Here is a 19,043-nt window from a genome sequence, read left to right as displayed (position 1 = left end):
TCACAGCTGGGCTCAGGGGCTATTGGGTCACCTGGGAGGGACAGCACCACTCTGACCCAGGAAAACGATCCTCCCTCTATTTGCCACCCGACTCTTTGTCAACACGTCTCACACGTCTCCCCCCATCTTCCAGAGTGTGTGTGTCTCCTATTTACAGGACAGTGCGTGGAGAGGGCCTGTGTTGTACAGCACAGTTCCATTCAGGTGAGTTATTAATTTCTATCCAGTTCAGGCTCGAACCAAAATCTTGCTATATGCTGTGAGAGAGTGAATCTTCCTATTCTCCTCAGGGTATCAGCTTTAGAGTTATGGTATTTGAAGTATTCAACTACATATACAAATTCACAGTCTTTTCAGCTAAGTATAAAAACTGGAAAGATAAGCAAGACCTGACCTGATCCTGATCAAAAATACATTGCAAAGACCTTGAAAATCCTGTAAAGGTTTAAAAGAGTTTAGGTTTATTTAAACTATTTCTGACATATATTTTTATAGATTGAGCGCAAGATCGTTGTATCTGAAGCACAGCTGTTTCACAAAAGGGTTCTCTAAAGTAGTGTGTCATAAAAATTTGGCAGGTGTTTAAATAAATCATATTTGTAGTTTTTACTCTACTTTACTATATTTTAGTATATATGTAGCCAAGAATTATTGTCTCTTGTAGAGTGCTGTAGAGCAGCAGAGGGTCAAAACTAATATATGGCTTCAAGTTTAAATCTCTGATACTGATTATGAATAAAACACAGCAGAATTTAGAACATAATTCTGAGCGTCTGAGCTTATTTTTTCTCCCTTTCATTTTTTAGAAGCATTTGCATATGGCCACCACTCATAGCAGCCTTGAAGCGTGAGTGCACCTTACCAAACATGGAGAGCTGGGGGTGAGAAGAATGCTGACTTTTACCCATAATTCTTTTCCACACCTCTGTCCTCTGAGAACATTATCCGGGATGGAGGACTGTTTGGCTTCTTTAGCACTCACTAACTCATGTGGAACCCAGTCTGGGGCGATATGGCGACACATTGACTGCCAAAATCTGCATCACAGAGGACTTTTCCATTTCTGTTTTTTCACATCTGGTCTACACCTGTAGTCTTTGCACACTGTTTTGTATAAAGATGCAAGCTACGAATAACCATGTTTCTTTGGTCTGCGTTGCAATTACAGAGCAGGGTGTGCTAGGAGTGTTGGATATTTAATGTGGTTTGTTTTGGAAGGAGGTTTTTTGCTCCATATGTGGACCTCATGCTCAATCAGCATATCTTTTGCTAAAGCACAAATTACATCTGAGTTAACTTAGGAAAGTCAATCCTTCTGGTTTGTATTTTAATTATCACAAGCTTGGAAATACTATAATTAGGTGCAAGCTGGATTGCATCGAGCAAATCCTATCTTGAGTTCCCTCAAAGCAGATTCTCCAGGATTACTCTAAACATTCAAAAGATTCCAGACCAGCCACAAGCTCTGAAATAAGACGACACTGCATAACAATACAGATGTGTATAACTGAAACTAAAGTGTTGAACTGATTTGTGTACAGTCAGATCCATCCTTCATATTTATTATAGAATCACACAAGTATGATAATGTGTAGCATACATTATTTACAGACAAGCTATTTACCTGTTCAGAGCGCCTTTGTCTTTGCTGCCCTCTACTGAAAAAGTCCTTTAAATGCTTGTAAATCTGTCACTGTTTATCCTGTCAATAAAAACGTATTTGTTTTATGCTTGTTGACCACTATAAAAATGTAACAAGTCCGAAATAAAGTTCTATAAACAATTTCGTTTTTTTACTTGCGTTTTTAACTTGACCAATCAAAGCACTGTAAATGTTTTGCTATACAGTATATCTATACTAGGTGTCACCCAGGAACAAGTATATGGATCCCATATAAGACATATACATTAATCTACATATAAATCCACAGCATCTCTAAAATATCCCGTTGTGATTTCCAATGACATTTTAATATTTTGTCGTTTAATTATTTCGTCGTTTAATTATTTCTGAAAACGCTTTACCGATAAAAAAATCACTTGACCTTTATTTAATTACATCATTAAAATAAACCATTTGTGCTTTTCTACTACTCCATATGTTATAATCACCTTCAATAAAATAATGCATTTTTAAAAAAATATAACTTTAATTCTTATTGACTGGCAAAAGAGGGCTGAAATGCGAGTGCTGAAATATCTGGTAGCGAAGTACTTACAGTATCTGCAATGCACGTCTAAGAAAAGAATTTGATTGCCCCCTACAGGACAAAATGTAGAATTATCTAAAAGTAGTGGGTTAAGAATACTGAGCAGGCGTGTGTATATCATGTTACACATTTGCAGGTAAATCATCAAACTTCTGCTGACAGACTGCGCCATAAATATCACTTTTAGGTATGTTATATTGCAATAAACCCCAATGAAAGTCTGCAACAAAGATGTGTTCACTGTACGTTTAACTACAAAGATGAAATTATTAAAAATAGTAGAATAATGATAGGTTGCCAAGTGGGAGCAGCTGTCTTTTGTGGGTTTTGCAGTTAACATATGCTCTTTTGACAGATTTGAAAGGATAGTTACTATCAAATCAGATACTCCACAGGTCTGTACTCCAAACTCTTGGGCCTCTGTAATGAATACCCTGCCTGGCCCCCAGCCAAAGTTTTGTAAATTAACACCTCAACATGACAAAGAACTGACATACTTTGACTTTTAAATAGTTCACTTGTTGAATATAAAATATGGAGTTGGTTCAGTTGAAGAAGACAACACCAAGTACAAAAAACCAAGGGTTAGCCAAAAGAAAGAAAGTTTTACATGAATGGTAGTCACACATAACAAGTAGGTATAATATAGACAATGATTTATAAACAGCTTGAAATTGTAATATGTCAGGAAAAACAAGCTAAATAGCTAAAATGCCAATGTAAGGTTTGACCAAAATATGCTTGATGTTAGTAAATCATGAATAATGGCATACTTTGTATTATGCATTAAAATATCAAGCCGCTTTCCATATAAAGTAGGTAAAAAGATAGTTACATAGTTAGAGCATTTATACACACAGTTTGCTGTCAATGTCTTGTACATTTCGTAATTTTTACTAGTTAGAATTTTTGTACTAGTACATTATATCAGTTACTGTTAAGTGTGTTGATTTCTAACCTTAGTGATGGTTTGCTCACTGGGTTCATCTGAAGTCATCATTGCATTGGCAGTATCAAACCAGTAGAGGTCGTTGTAACGTACTTTACGGACCCCGTTTCCCGTTAGCTCATCAGGCTGCAGTACCCAAGCCTTGACATTGCGAAGATGGAGGCTGTTTTATTTTAGACCAGTGTACACAGAGAGTTCAGACTGCGGGATACATTATCCTGTTATGACAAGACTTCCAGCCGGTGCAGGTAAATAAACGAAAACACCACAACCTTTCGCGGCTTTTAGGAAGTGGTGCAGCTTAGCATATAAGGCTAACTAAGCAAAGCTAGGCCAACTAGCAGCGTCGCATCTAAACTGCAGCGTAGTGTATGGCTAAGTGAAGTTGGAGCTCAATAGGGCTGTTTTTCCTCATAGGACAGTTCTTTGTTCACAATAGAGGAATGTTTTTGTACCTCAAAAACCAAGGGATAGTTAACTATAGCCAATATCCTCCTAATGAGGAAGATGTTTTGGTACCGATGCTAGCTGCCTTAGCTAGCTAATGATTTTCCAGAACCGTTTCCTGGTTGACTCCCGACTAGTGATTTCGGATATAAATGGTAAAAGGTGTCAGTCGGGTTTCCATTAAATCCTACACAGGTCAGTGAGCTTCGACAACTGGAATACAAGGTCAACATACCTAGACGTTTACTGTGTTAAAGCAAAGGCTGCTGTATGTCATTTGTTTACTGTCAAGCAGTACGTGCTACGGGCTATTATGACAATGTTTATCATATGTAAAAAATCCCAAACTATAACTCTGGATCACCAAACAAGTATCTTCCTTTGTTGAGTGTTCTGCACGATTCCTTCTCACTAAAGACATACATAACGCCGTTTAAAACAGGTTAAAAAATGATGATGGTTAATACACAACTTCGTTAAGATTATAAAAGAAAATTCAACATTTTAAACAATTCTTTATTATCCCCATGTTTTTATCCGAGGACATTTTTCATCTTCGAGATTTGTAAAAAATTAATAACCCAAAAAAAGCGAATGCGTTCAGAAATGCTTACACTAATTTAATCCTTGACTGTATATTCAGCGATCTTGGACTGATGTTTTCCCTGGCCCAAATCTGGTCCAGTTCACATGCGCACATTTTTAAGTCTGCTCTTTCAACTGTTGAATGGCAGCATGCCATTGTTAGCTTTATACAACTTATTATACAACTGTCATTAACAGGTGAAAAACTTTGTCATTGTTTGTTGATGGTGTTGATCCTGGGACTGATCCTGCAGCTCCTGTCTGGTGTTTTGCATTTTCTAATGGTTGAGCATAGCTGGTCTTGACATGTAACTTGATAACCCTACGAATAAAATGTGTAGCTGCCAGGGCAGGGAGTTACTAGAGACTTGCTACACTAATTGTCATAGCAATAGATGGTTTTTTTGCATTTAAACAAATAATCATACAGTCTACTTTTCAAGACCAGCCTTGCTGTTAAGTTGTTGGAATCTTAATGTTTTTTTATCTGGATTTGTATGTCTGCAGGTGGAGGAAGGAGCTGTGAGTAGAGTGCTGTAATCATCGGTAGCATGTACTCTGAGTGGCGCTCACTGCAGTTGGTGGTGCAGAGGGACCAGGGCCACCTCAGCGTCCTGCACACCTATCCCACCAGTGTGGGCACAGAGGTGGCCAATGCTGTGGTCAAGCCTTTGGGTACTGCTGTGAGCCCAGTCGCCACAGAAAATATCCTCAAGACAGACAAGGAGGTGAGAAAGTGCTCCACACAAAACACTAGTGTTTCATGTACACAGTCATGCTGTCACTTTAATATGTTCTAAAGTCTGTGTTGACCATGCACTGAGCAGATACCCAGTTACATACAAGCTAAAAAAAACAGTTAACCAAAGCTAACACATGTCTCACCTGTCTGGATGGCTACCATGTCTAAGGACAACAGCAGTACTTTGAACAAATAGAATACATCTGCTAAATTTGAGACAACAGGTTAAAAGTTCACCATTGCAGAGAAACTACTGAGTAAACTACTGGCCACACCTGTAGCCACAGACTGGTGGTTTAAAACAGGAAACCAAGCCTCTGTTCAACAGACAGAGTTTATGGCTCTTGATGACCAACCGTTTTCTGTGGTTAAGATGCAATGATCTAATAGTCCATGTGGAACTGCAGTGCACTCAGTCATGTCAGTGCTGCTTCTCAGACACACCCCTGTCTGTTGTATGATATACAGTAGTCACGTTTGGTAAAGCTTTAAGAACCCCCTCCGCCCAGCTAAAATAAAGAATTTTAAGCTTTAACAACGTGCATGCAAAAAATAAAAATACTTTCACATTCTTCGGGAATGCAGTACAATGCATTATGTAAACAGTGTAGTATTTTGAATAGCCCCAGTCTTTGGGGAGTTGTACTGACAAAGAGCAGTGACTGATTCTTTTGTTTGTTTCCTCTGTTTGGTCAAGCTGACACTGAGACATTTTGTACTTTGATCAAATGCAGGATCCTTTACTAATACACAGTATCAAAGCAAATGAACAAATAATTTCACCCAATATATTGATTTCTGTTCAAGTGATGACAACATGTGATGGTTTATATGTTATTAAAGGGTATAATCTATCAGAAGCACGATAATTTCACCGTTTACTGAAGATGGACTCAGGATAAACCTTTGTGGCCAACTATGAAATGGTTGAAATGACAATGCATGTGATCTTTGCAGATAAGAACATGACTTCCAATGAGCTTCCAATGACTTCCACAGAACTTAACTATTTTCTTCTAATTCCATGGTTAAAATTAGGACTAAGACAGAATATTTACTGCACTGATCTGGTTTGTAAAACAAATTAGAAGAAAAACACATCACTTTCTGCACATGTTTCAGCTCCCCAATAGGTTAACAGCAGTATATTTGTTTTTTATATATATAAATAGTACTTTTTGTACATTAATACTATGTGGTAGCACATGTGGACTAGATTAGTATCCCTAGAGTGCTGACATTATTTTACTTAGTGTGTGACGTTCATTCTTTTTACTAAAGGCTTTTTTTTTCAAGTTCAGTTTAAGTGATTTATTTGCTCAGCTTTGGTAAATTAATAACATTACAACCTTCCAGAAATTATTAATGAATGTGAAGAGGCTTCCTGTAGTAAGTTAAAACCCAAACAAGGATCATTTTTTTATTTATTTACCTAACTTTAGTACATGGGCCCTCCTTGTGTTTTCATTTGCATAATTATGTCCAATTATATTGTTCTATTACTGTATTATTGTCAATTAGTACCGATTGTTGTTTTACTGTAACAGGGGTCTTAGTATAGACCTAATAGGACATTTAGAATGTCTTTGAATGGATCGACAAAGAGAGACAAACAGTGTTAATTGTGCTGTATATATGTTTTCTATATAGACAGCTCACAAACAGTCTAGTTAATACCTGTTAACTATTTTTAGAATAGCACTAAAGTGGGTCACAGCTTTGTCTCTGTATATAACTTTTGATGGAGGAGAAAACATTTGGATATACTGTGTTTTTTTGATTAATGTGCACAGATATTACCATTTACATTAGAAACATTAGGCTAAAAGGGATGTTTGTGTTAATACTCTCTTCTTCTTTAATGTTTTATCAGTAGCTTTAAAACACTTGGTGAGGAATGCAGACCTCATTTGACATAGAGCAGACTGTCAGAATGATACAGAAACAATATAAACAGAATGACAGATCATGCAGACTGTTGACTTTATGGTGCCTCGACTTGACATTTTATCTGTTGTGGATTTTAACTGAAAAATGCTACACAGACAAGGGAGGCTAGGTAAGCAATATCTGAGATTACTTTCATTTGTTTAATAACAATTTTATGGATTATAACAGGTGAAGTGGACCATGGAGGTGCTGTGTTATGGCCTCACCCTCCCTCTCGAAGGGGACACTGTTAAGTTGTGTGTGGACGTGTACACAGACTGGATGATGGCCCTGGTGTCACCCAGGGACTCCATGCCTCAGCCTGTGGTGAAGGAGCCCAATATGTATGTCCAGACCATCCTCAAACATCTTTATAATGTGTTTGTACCAAGGTATGTGAGTAAAATCTCTCAGATAAGTCCTTGTTATCAGTAGTTTTAAATTTAAACAAATGTATAACAGAAGTTGCCACTTCCTTTTCCCCTCCAGGCCTGACCAGCACAGCCCCAACCATATCAGACTCTGCCAGCAGGTTCTGACTGCAGTGCAAAAACTGGCCAGGGAGTCTGTTTCCATGGTTCGGGAAACCTGGGAGGTCCTGCTGCTGTTCCTGCTTCGCATTAATGACACATTGCTTGCCCCACCCACTGTTGGAGGTAATCCCCACCCCCCTCTTCTCTTTTGATATATTTACCTTGCCAGTAGTGATAATTACGCTGACAATATTTACCTGTCACTTCTGCATTCTTCAGTTGGTGTGGCAGAAAAACTGGCAGAGAAGTTGATGGCAGTGCTGTTTGAAGTGTGGCTGCTGGCCTGCGCCCGATGTTTTCCCACACCACCATACTGGAAAACAGCGAGAGAGATGCTTGCCAACTGGAGACACCACCCTCCAGTTGTGGAACAATGGAGCAGAGTGGCCTGTGCTCTGACTTCTAGGTGAGGCGTCCACTGCTTTCCGACAAACGCAATGTTTGCATGGAACCATGTTACAAACCTGGCTCTTTTTGGCTCTGGTTTGTATAAAGCTCTAAAGTTGCATACTACACATGTTAATAGTTAAAATGTTGACAGGATAACAAAGTTAGTCATAGCCGGTTTTCTTTATGGGTTCTAATTTTGAAATGTAACTTTAGACCCAAAGGTTTTGATTCTAAGTCTAGGAATAGTTTCACCAGGAGTATGGTTTACACATCCACAAGCACTTCGTCAGACTAAACTCAAGCAGCTCTTTTTCGAGAGCTGTTCAAACTCTACATGCATACTGAATACTCTGAATGTTTTCTAGACTTTTGCGCTTCACCCACGGACCGTCTTTCCCACCCTTCAAAGTTCCTGACGAGGATGCCAACCTGATTCCTTTTGAGATGGACAATGACTGTGTTGCCCAGACGTGGTATCGCTTTCTTCACATGCTCAGGTTTAATTATTTTAGAATGATTACATTAATATTTGTTTGAGCTGGAAAAAATGGCTTCTTCCTCATCAAACCAAAGGCCCATTGTTACAAATGGTTTCTTTGTTTGATGGAAGTTATGGGACATGGTGGAACTAAATTATCTCCTGACCTTCATAAATTTGTCTATTTATGTTTTTCTTCATCTTTTTCAGTGCGGTAAATAACCAGAGAAAGGACAAACTTTTATTTTTATATACTTTTATCAAACTTTTATTATATATATATACTATATATATATATATATTATATACTTTTATTATATATATATATATATATTTAGGCGCATATATGTGTGTCTATCTGTATATACAGTATATAGAGAGAGTTAATAGTCTGAGAAGCCTGTGATTTGGACTCAATGGTAAATTTGCAGTTGAATTTGAATTTAATTTGTTTGTCCTCAGCAACCCAGTCGACCTGAGCAATCCTGCTATAGTGAGCACCACTCCCAAGTTTCAGGAACAGTTTTTAAACTCCAGTGGTATCCCTCACGAAGTAGTGCTGCACCCATGTTTGAAACAGCTTCCACAGATTTTCTTCAGGGCAATGAGGGGTGTCAGCTGCCTCGTGGACGCCTTCTTGGGTAAGAGGAAGTTTAAATTTTAGCTTTAGGTAAAAGTTAACTCCACATTAATGTGTACATGTTTGGATTGTATTTCATTTTTTTGTATTTGGTCTAAAAACATGACAAACGTATGTAACCTTACGTGTTCTTTGGCAAGTAAAAAAAACATGCTATACTGAGTACTGACTGTTTTTTATTTTCATTTTGCCATTAATTTAAAATATCTGTTCAAATCATTGATTCAGTCTGCTATATGTTGGTAATTAAATTAAGCCAAGGTGCTGTTTGCCTGTAACAACCTTTGCTCCTTTCACACAGGCACATCTTCTGTGTATAAGCAACTGGAGGATGTCATTCAGTAACACAGCCATAAACATTTAACTAGAAACATACCAGTGTGTATTTTTGTCTTTACACTGTAGGTGTCTCTGTTGAAAAGAGAGATGTACGGGAGAGGGTGTTCTCTTTTTCCCCTGTGCTGCTCTCTCATGGTACAAACATCAGCTGACACTGTATACAGTACACTGAGATGGGCATACAATGGTCTATTTATGGGTGGTGATGATAATAACAACTGAGATTAGTTTTTGCTTAAGTAAAAAGAAAATGTCCACAAACATTCAACTAAACTGATGCAATGATCAACAAAAGGTGTCACTGTCATGTGACCTCAATCAAAATGAATGTAGATCAATGACTACTGATTTGTTGTTAACTGCATGTTGTCAAATGGATATTGCAGATGATCACCTAATGCACTCACACTATTTTCTTCTTGCTTTAATAACATGAAATTTAAAGATGATTCTATTTACCCAAAGCAAGTTCTGGCCACTGGGTAATTCAATAAAACCAATCATAAATCCTCACCCGACTAATCTCCCCACCTCCTGAATATGGAGGTAAAATGCAAACCTTACCACCAGCTCATTTGTCCTCTCTCAACAGGTATATCACGTCCTAGAGCTGACAGTGCCCCGCCCACCCCTGTCAACAGAATGAGCATGTCTCCGCCTCCCTCCATAGCCAACACTACCCCTCCACACAGCCGCAAGCAGCGACACGCAGTGGTCACCAAAACCACCAGCAAGAGTTCAACTGTAAGTCAATACAACAATACAAATACACAAGGTCTGTTTAATTGGTGGTTTCTGGGGTTAATGTATACTATTGTAGATAACACGAGGCATGTACTTATTCGGAATTTCTTTTTTTGTGAGTAATGAGTAATACCAACACACCAGACTGTAAACAACTATGTTCTTTAACTTGTAGAAAGACATTTAATTTTTGTCTTATTTAGTGTCATCTATGCTGAACATTTGTTTGAACATCCTGATACTGAAAAGAAGTCCGTTGGCCAGATGTAACCAATTTCCCTGCTTCATATAGGCTCAAGAATATAAAGAAAACTGTTTAACCCATCTTGTTAGTGTGATGTTGTAGTGATGTAGTCCTGGCAGTGATTGATCATCTCTTCTCTTTTCTTTAGAGCGGTCAACCAACCAAAGCATCCCAGCAGCAGCAACAGCAGCAGCAGATTTCGTCCTCTCCAACCATGCTGTCTAGTCCAAACCAGAGCAGTTGGGAATCTCGTCCTCTGCCGGCTCCTGCACGGCCAAAGGTCAACAGCATCCTCAATCTGTTTGGCCAGTGGCTATTTGACGCTGCTCTGGTTCACTGTAAACTCCACAGTGGCCTCAGCAGAGACCCCAGCATGACTGGTAAGAAGTGAGCCGAAGGCTGCAACCTTTCCATTATTGCATGGTCAGGTGGGTGTTTTGTTGCTGTTCATAAGTATACATGTATTTTGGTGAAGGTATTTGTTTTTGCCGTCTATGTTTTTATTTATTTATTTATTTTCTTTCTTTCTTTCTTTTTTAATTATATCGTTGGGATATGTGTTTTCTTTTTACACCATTTACTCTGAAACCTCTCTGTGCTTTTCTGTGTGTGGAGGGCTTGGTTATAAGTGGCCTGGTATGAAAATTTCCATCGGATTTCTAATTCATTTACATCTGCCAGCTCTTTAAACATGACAAGTGCATGAAAACTACAACCATATAATTAAAAACATAATATGGAGTCGTGATATTGGTGAAATCATTAATAAAACTGTTAATATAGTACACACAACCATTATAATCTAAGAAACAATTGGCTTACACATTGCCTCTTCTATTTCTTTTTCTCTTTGGTGTAGTGTCCTGTTCTTGTCTAACATGTCTCAATGATCAATGTTCCAGAGTTGTAATGGGTCTAAAGTCATGTATTGCAAATAATATTTAAAACTAAAAACAATTTGTGCCTGATATAAATTGATCCTAAGCTATCGGATCTGCTTTGATTTTGTGTCTCTCCACTATTTCTGTTATCTTGCAGCCTCTTTTATCCAAATTCTCCTTTCTTATAAATCTTGTAAGTAGGAACGGCAGCTTTCTTTACTCTCTTGATTTGCGTTTTTCTTGACAAATAGTCCTGCTTCTTTTTTTACTTGAGTTTCTCATGGTCATTATCATCATCATCATCATCATCATCATCATCATCATTGTTTTCTGTTCCCACTACTCGTCATGATTAAAAAAAAGTCTACCAGTGTTCTCTCAGCGTTTCTCCAGAAGTGATGGAATGGGTTTCACCAGCTGACCACTTGTCTCAATCATAATGTTACCAGTTTGTGACAACACACCTGTTTAACCCCCCCCCCCCCCTTTTTGTTTGGGTCACACTAATCCTTACTGTTGAGTTTCAGACCCCCTTTTGAGTTTAGCATTTCCAATTGTTTTCTTCTGTACTTCCTTAATTGTCAGTTAACTTCAGTTTTTATTTCTTGGTTTAGTGCCTGAATGCATGAAGTGAATGCTCTGTACCTTGGGTGACAATCATGTAACTGCAGCAGTGAGGGAGCTGACGCACTGGTTTTGTTCTGTGGTCTTGCAACAATGAGTGACTGACACATTTCATTATGGAACACTGCTGTTGGTCACACTTTGTGTCAGTATCAAGAAACAGTTCAATGACAAAGTCCTTGTGTCAGAGCTCCCTTTATTGAATGCTTTTAAATGATGTGAGTGTGTCTGCAGTCATTTGTTCTTTCTTCAGTGATGGTGATGAAATGTCTGCTTCGTGTTGCCTTTGTTCAGTATCAGTTTTTACTGTCGTTACTTTTTGTTGTACAGTTTATTTGGTTGGTACATTTGTGTTTGCTTGTACCTCTTATATGTATTAACTCTGATGACAATACTACATTTTTTTTTCATTCTACCTCTCATCCCAATCTCTACAGCCATAGCCACTCAAGTAAGTCTGGAACTGAGAAGGAAAGGTTCTCAAATGTCCAATGACTCCATGGTGTCTAACCCCATGTTTGACACCAATGAGTTCCCAGAGAGCTATGAGGCGGGTCGTGCAGAGGCCTGTGGGACACTCTGCCGCATCTTCTGTAGCAAGAAAACTGGCGAAGAGATTCTGCCTGTGTATCTTTCTAGGTATCAGCCACCATTTTCTATGTTTTCAACATTTTTTGCTAATCAGGATCAACCTTAAGCATTGGTCAGTAAAACAAGTATTGGGCATGGGATCTACCTGTAGATGACAGAGGGAGTGCTGGTAGATCATGAGCAATTAAATTATTTATATATATATATATATATATATACATACATATATATATATATATATATACATACATATATATATATATATATATATACATACATATATATATGTGTGTATATATATATATATATATATATATACATACATATATATATGTGTGTATATATATATATATATATATACATACATATATATATATATATATATACACATATATATGTATGTATATATGTATATATATATATACTGTTTGATTGTATTATTGATTAGGGCATTGACATTATAATGTAATGTATGCCTTAACAAAACTGCATAAAAAAATAACAATTACTCTGATGAAATGAACAAGTTCATATATGCAACATGTTGCATTGTTAAAAATATAATATTTCTCTTTGTGTGCAGGTTCTACATGGTCCTAATTCAGGGTCTCCAGATCTCTGACTTCATCTGCAGACCAGTTCTGGCTTCTATCATTCTCAACTCTTCCTCTCTCTTCTGCACTGACCTGAAGGGAATCAATGTTGTTGTGCCCTACTTCATAGCTGCCTTGGAGACGATTGTACCTGACAGGTTAGATTTGTTGTGTCTCAAATCTGCGTTGCATCTTCACATTATGAATAATATAAGGGTGTAGCAGTGTCTTCAGGTTGTCTATAACATTTGTTTTGCAGAGAATTGTCCAAATTCAAAATGTATGTAAATCCTACTGATCTGAGGAGAGCCTCCATCAACATCTTGCTCGCAATGTTGCCATTGCCACATCACTTTGGCAACATCAAATCAGAGGTAACTAAATATGTCTTCCTTATAACATCAAAAAATAATTCTGTCACACCATTGGTTTCTCACCTGTCTTTAACACTGGATTTAAATGACTAACAGTTCAAGTTGTTTAGATTTGTGTTGATGAAGTTTGTTCATTAATTGTCTTTGTGATTTAGGTTCTTTTGGAGGGAAAGTTCAATGAGGAGGATGGGTGGCCACATGACCAGCCAGTGCCTTTTCTATCCCTACGTCTACGTCTTGTCAATGTCCTGATAGGAGCCTTGCAGACAGAGACTGACCCCACCAACACTCAGCTCATCCTAGGTATGTATTCCCTGACGTTACATATGTTAAGAAGTTTTGCCGCAATGATATGCTTAAGTTAGAAATGTCGGATAAAATCGACCTGATACAAATATAAAAATGTATTTTTTTTTTTACATATCGACTTTTCTTCTGATAATGAAAAGCCAATAAAATATAGTGGTGGTAAAGTGGTTAACCGTGGATGAGAGGATTAAGATTTGTTTGTGGTTTGTTTGTCCTTGGATACTAAATTTGCGATTTAAATATTTATATATATATATATATATTTATATTTTAAATGAGCTATTTGCTCATGTACTGCATATTTCTGTCTGCAAAATGCAGTTATAACAATTGTTCTTTCAGTTAAGTGTCAGTGCCTTGTTTGAGCGAAAAAACAAAAAAAATAGAAGAAGAAGTCTGCATATATTGGTATCATTTGATATTGTAAATTGAGTCCTGGACAGTATTGGAATATCAGATGTTGGCAAAAAAGTCCAGCACCTCTAACCTAGGCTTATATTTATCACCTTGTTAAGTAACCATTTTCTTGTTTCCAGGTGCAATGCTCAATATAGTCCAAGACTCAGCGCTGCTGGAGTCCATAGGTGCACAGACTGAAACAGTAAGGCTCAGATCACTCCTCTGTCTTTCTGCTAAATTATTAACTTTATGACCAGAGGAGCAGTGTTGTGGATTAGCCCTTAAGACTGCTAGTGTTTTTGTGGTGACAGGGGAGTATAGATGGGAGCCACATAACTGTGAGGAGCCAGAGCCACAGTCGCACCAACAGTGGAATTAGTTTCACCAGTGGGGGCAGCACAGAGGCGACCAGTCCTGACACTGAACGTCCTGCCCAAGCACTTCTTCGAGACTATGGTAAGATACTAGCTCCTGTTTACATTAGATTTTCCTTTGCTTTGTGATTCACTTGATGACGCCAGCTTTGGTGAGATCTGTGCACTGTTGGTTGTTTGATGACATGTTTGTAACGCTGAACTAAAATAAAACTGTTCTTCATAGCTAACAAGGTTAAAGTGGTATGCAGAGTAACGAGACATTGGGTAAAATGTATATGTAGGTGATGCAGAGTTATTTGTTGCTGTGATGCTGTGCTGTTCAGACAACATTCTGGCATTTAAATATTTAAACACTTTGCATTTCTTTTCTAATTGATTGGTGATTTTGACATTTTGTGAAGGGCTAAACAATGTTTAACTGAAGTAATTTTACAATTATGATAAAATTATTAATTTGGTAATACTACATGTATATCTGCTCAAATGGGCATTTTCTGTAGTGTTTTGTAGTCTTAGTCCAGTACCAACAGAGAGCTAGATAGATTATTAGTCATCTCGGAGTTCCCCTCGGGAAATTAAGTTTTTTATTTTGTTCAGTCTTTGAAATGGACGGACAAAAGTATGAGCACACTGTATAAGTCACATTCTACACTTTAAACTTAGACATTGTTAAGCTCTGTTCCTCTTAATGCATGTTTCAGTACCCAACTAATTTGGAACGTGGCACTCTTTTCCTATCTTTTTGCTTGAATTCTGCTTTGCTCTATTCTTTGCGGTGTTTGGTATTTCCGGGTGTTATATGGTTTAGCTCTTCCAGATACGGCGGCAGGCCTGCTGGTACGCAGCATACACCTTGTCACTCAGAGGCTCAACTCTCAGTGGAAGCAAGACATGAGCATTTCACTGGCTGCCCTGGAACTCCTGGCTGGCCTGGCCAAGGTAAAGCCAGCACCACAGAAATTTACTACACTGATATTTTTTATTTTTTTAATTTAAAACCTTTTTACATTGAAATTGTTCAATTTTTTTTCTTTTTCACAACCAAGACTTACTTAAAGTTATGACCTTAAATAAATCCAATATGAAGTTGAATTTTAGCCCTGATGCCACAAAGAACAAACACCAGCAGTTCACTTGATTCATAGATAGATAGATTTCTGAGTCACTGGTTTTCAAAACACATCATGGGGAGCTGCTCTTTATGCGTCAACCGTAGGGAGAGACAAACTGAACTGTTGTTTGAGTGAACTGTAGAGTGAATGACGAGAGAGAGCTGGGTGAGAACAAAGGTGAGGTGAGAACAAAGCAGTGAATACGTGAACCCACACTTTCCAACAACTCAGAGTGAAGGCGTTCCACTGACTGGTTTGAGTGAAAGTAGCTGCAGTTGACAGTTGTTCTGTCTGGCTAATGAAGCCCCACCCTGAATTTAACTGACCTGACCTTCACCTGGCTATAAGTGACTTTTTACATCATGTTTGGCAGTGCCATAAGCAAATATCTGTGGGGAAAAATAGTCCAGAGTTGTTATTAATTATTTCAAGAGGGAATTTAGAGATTCACATTTAAAGTGTCATCTTTCACATTTTATTTTATTTTTTTTCGCCAGGAATTTGTTAATTGTATGTAAATATTTAAAAAAAAGTCAAACTGTTTATCCAATAATGATGATATTGTTTCTTTATTGTCCATATCCAAACCAGGTAAAGGTGGGAGTAGACTCTGCAGATCGTAAGCGTGCTGTCAGCTCCATATGTAGGTACATTGTTTACCAGTGTAGCCGCCCTGCTCCTCTTCAGTCCAGAGACCTGCACTCTATGATCGTTGCTGCCTTCCAGTTTCTGTGCGTGTGGCTCACAGAACACCCTGACATGCTGGATGAGAAAGTAAGTTTGGCTGTTACTGAAAACTTGGGTTTTCTTCTTCCTTTTTTTTTTTTTAGTCATGGTTTATTAAAATATTTATTTTTTGGACAGGATTGTTTGGTGGAGGTGTTGGAAATAGTAGAGCTTGGCATCTCCGGTAGCAAATCCCGACAAGAGCAGGAGGTTCGACACAAAGGAGAAAAGGAGCATAATCCAGCTTCCATGAGGGTGAAGGATGCTGCTGAGGCCACACTGTCCTGGTGTGTTTACACAACATAATCAGGGTTATTGTTTGTTTGTTGTATTTTACCTAATGTATTACGGTTGTACTCTTTATGAAAAGTTGTGAGACACTGAGTGGGGCACAAGGAAGTGCAAAACAGAAATAAACAGTCACCATTGTTGAAACAGTTGTACCTAACAATACACTTACATAACAACAGTTATGTAAACACAAATATATATTGTATAAACTAAACCTTTTAACGAGTACTAATACTTAATGAGAGCTATCAGCTAACATCATCTATACTTGTGATATCAGTGTTTTAAACTTCTGACAATTTTGTACAGTATGTTCTTGATCTTTTATGTTGCTGTTATATTGCATACATACCAGGTTACCATCATGTAACTTATGACTTTTCTAAAAATTTTTAGACATTTTGGAGAAAGACAACTTACACAATTTAAAAATGTTGCAAATACTTCCTCTTTTGCAGAGGTCATCAGTTTCAAAAGTGTACTACATTACATTACATTACATTTCATTACATTTAGCAGATGCTTTCATCCAAAGCTACTTACAATTTGAGGAACAATCAAGCTGCAAGGGGCTAAGCGACTATTTCTGAAAATATGCACAAACCTTTGGAATAATACTTAAATTGATTTTTGTATCTACCAGATTTACCTGTGAGATGTTTTTCTGTAAATTTTTTCCTGCTTCTTCTGATTTTCTTTCCCCCCCATATTTGCTGCACAACCTCCATGCAGGCGACTGTCACGGTGAAAAAGCTCTCATTGACCCAGTTATCTACATCCTTGCCTCCTGTGGTTTTCCTCTAGTATCATGCAGGTGTTGGGGGCCTTCCCCTCTCCCAGTGGACCTGCCTCCACCTGCAGCTTACTGAATGAAGACACCCTAATACGCTATGCCAGACTGAGTGCTACAGGAGCTAGCAACTTCCGTTACTTTGTGTTGGACAACTCTGTCATCCTTGCCATGCTGGAGCAACCTCTGGGAAATGAACAGAGTCAGTAATTTAATAATGATTCTTTAATTTGACACATTCATGGTGACATAACAGAACAAATACATATTTAAGATAATGCTCTGTTCTCTCAGATCCCAGTCCATCAGTAACAGTTTTGATCCGAGGTACAGCTGGCAGACATGCCTGGACCATGCAGCTTTTCCACCAACCCAGAGGAGCTCGAGCCAATCAGAGGGTGAGCTCACACTGTTGTTGATGAAAGGAAACATAACTGAACTATTATCACCCTGGAAAGATGTCTGTATTTAACATATCTGATAACACATCTCTGTGTAAATGCAAACCTCTTTCTTCCCACAGCAGGTGTTTGTTCCTGAGGGACGTCCAATACCTAACAATGACGTAGGAATAAAATACAATGTCAAGCAGAGGCCTTTCCCTGAAGAGGTGGATAAGATTCCTCTGGTCAAAGCTGATGTCAGTATTCCTGACCTGGATGACATTGTCAGTAAAGAGGTGAGAGGAAACTTTTCGCAACATGCCTTTTTTCACATCTAATTAATCCCATATTTATGTATTATAATTTGACTAAACAACAGTTTGTTGTCTCTGCCAAAAATAGACCACAAGTTAATCATTGATTAATTTTTAATTGCACAAACTCAGGCCTATTGTTTGGGCTGGCAGGATGATTCAAGAGCCACTCATACACTGATGAGCAATTTCCCTCACGTGAGTCGTTGCAGGAAAAAAGAACTTCACCTCAGTGTCTTTGGAGAAAAGGGTCCAATCATTTGGGTGTGGTGAAAAATGTGAATTGATTGGTTGGTTTGTGTGCTTTGTGTTAGTCTGTATCATTAAAATGGTCCGTGGTGAGTTTACATGAACACGCTTTTAACTTCGGGTTTATGACTTTCTGTTCTTTTGACTTTGGGTATTCCTTAAAACACATAACGTTTTTAGTTTTTAAAACTTCAACTGACACTTTATGTTTTCAGTTGGAAATTCAACATGACAGGCTTCGAATTCTCATGACCAAACAAATAGAGTATGAGAATGCTCTGGAGCGGCACAGTGATGAAATCTGGAAGTCCAAGCCTTTCCCTGATCCGCACACGGACTGTAAACCTCCTCCACCATCACAGGAATTCCAGACGGCACGCCTTTTCCTCTCACACTTTGGCTTTTTGTCTCTGGAGGCACTCAAGGTCATTCTTTCAACAACCAGTGTTAAACTATTTGAATGATTTGTCTTCTGGTAGTGTGTGGTCTGTGTTGTGGTCACATTAGTGTGGATTTAATTCCAGGTATTATTTTTGCGTGTGAAATATATTACAAAGAATGTTTTTATTTTTTAAAAAAGGAGCCCAACAACAGTCGCTTACCTCCACATCTGATTGGTCTGGAGTCATCGTTGCCAGGGTTTTTTGATGACATCAGTTATCTCGACCTGCTTCCCTGTCGACCATTTGACACCGTCTTTATTTTCTACGTAAGAGCTGGACAAAAAAACAGCCACGAGGTGAGAACAATTTGACATTGCAACCCCCCCCCCCAAAAAGGAAAAACAAAACAGATTATTT

The 19,043-nt window shown here is 38.1% G+C and overlaps 2 protein-coding genes and 1 long non-coding RNA gene across 14 annotated transcripts in view; 2 read left to right on the top strand and 1 right to left on the bottom strand.

The window, feature by feature from the left end:
* Window positions 1-1,783, top strand: part of vwa1 (von Willebrand factor A domain containing 1) — a 9,013-nt gene extending 7,230 nt beyond the window's left edge. Inside the window, exons 5-6 of one of the 2 annotated variants that reach the window (XM_025059478.1) lie at window positions 1-204; window positions 810-1,783. The exon at window positions 1-204 is cut by the window's left edge and continues 108 nt beyond it. In XM_025059478.1, the coding sequence (XP_024915246.1) occupies window positions 1-204; window positions 810-835 (230 nt within the window). In that variant the 3' untranslated portion in view covers window positions 836-1,783. Of the gene's footprint in view, window positions 205-806 lie in introns of both variants that reach the window. The other variant, XM_025059477.1, reaches the window with a different exon arrangement.
* A 1,458-nt stretch (window positions 1,784-3,241) lies between these two features.
* The window catches only part of ralgapb (Ral GTPase activating protein non-catalytic subunit beta), a 21,181-nt gene continuing 5,379 nt past the window's right edge, over window positions 3,242-19,043 (top strand). The window contains exons 1-25 of one of the 11 annotated variants that reach the window (XM_025059467.1): window positions 3,242-3,407; window positions 4,699-4,919; window positions 7,052-7,254; window positions 7,352-7,518; window positions 7,615-7,801; window positions 8,151-8,282; window positions 8,726-8,904; window positions 9,309-9,377; window positions 9,835-9,986; window positions 10,379-10,610; window positions 12,173-12,374; window positions 12,910-13,077; window positions 13,179-13,293; window positions 13,449-13,596; window positions 14,139-14,203; window positions 14,313-14,457; window positions 15,187-15,317; window positions 16,082-16,264; window positions 16,355-16,503; window positions 17,312-17,499; window positions 17,592-17,695; window positions 17,821-17,976; window positions 18,127-18,192; window positions 18,459-18,668; window positions 18,824-18,982. In XM_025059467.1, the coding sequence (XP_024915235.1) occupies window positions 4,743-4,919; window positions 7,052-7,254; window positions 7,352-7,518; window positions 7,615-7,801; window positions 8,151-8,282; window positions 8,726-8,904; window positions 9,309-9,377; window positions 9,835-9,986; window positions 10,379-10,610; window positions 12,173-12,374; window positions 12,910-13,077; window positions 13,179-13,293; window positions 13,449-13,596; window positions 14,139-14,203; window positions 14,313-14,457; window positions 15,187-15,317; window positions 16,082-16,264; window positions 16,355-16,503; window positions 17,312-17,499; window positions 17,592-17,695; window positions 17,821-17,976; window positions 18,127-18,192; window positions 18,459-18,668; window positions 18,824-18,982 (3,687 nt within the window). In that variant the 5' untranslated portion in view covers window positions 3,242-3,407; window positions 4,699-4,742. Of the gene's footprint in view, window positions 3,408-4,698; window positions 4,920-7,051; window positions 7,255-7,351; window positions 7,519-7,614; window positions 7,802-8,150; window positions 8,283-8,725; window positions 8,905-9,308; window positions 9,378-9,834; window positions 9,987-10,378; window positions 10,611-12,172; window positions 12,375-12,909; window positions 13,078-13,178; window positions 13,294-13,448; window positions 13,597-14,138; window positions 14,204-14,312; window positions 14,458-15,186; window positions 15,318-16,081; window positions 16,265-16,354; window positions 16,504-17,311; window positions 17,500-17,591; window positions 17,696-17,820; window positions 17,977-18,126; window positions 18,193-18,458; window positions 18,669-18,823; window positions 18,983-19,043 lie in introns of those variants that run through there. The other 10 variants (XM_025059475.1, XM_025059472.1, XM_025059469.1 and 7 more) reach the window with 10 other exon arrangements.
* LOC112487625 (uncharacterized) overlaps window positions 17,578-19,043 on the bottom strand; it is a 15,186-nt gene continuing 13,720 nt past the window's right edge. Inside the window, exons 2-4 of the long non-coding RNA XR_003050899.1 lie at window positions 18,846-18,959; window positions 17,805-17,851; window positions 17,578-17,706 (exon numbers count right to left, since the gene is read on the bottom strand). This is a non-coding gene — a long non-coding RNA (uncharacterized LOC112487625). The remainder of the gene's footprint in view (window positions 17,707-17,804; window positions 17,852-18,845; window positions 18,960-19,043) is intronic.

The sequence above is a fragment of the Cynoglossus semilaevis genome, chromosome 10, assembly GCF_000523025.1.
Source record: "Cynoglossus semilaevis isolate Cse_v1.0 chromosome 10, Cse_v1.0, whole genome shotgun sequence".
NCBI lineage: Eukaryota > Metazoa > Chordata > Actinopteri > Pleuronectiformes > Cynoglossidae > Cynoglossus > Cynoglossus semilaevis.
Note: the sequence above shows the minus strand (reverse complement) of the source record. Positions and strands in the feature narration are given on the sequence as shown.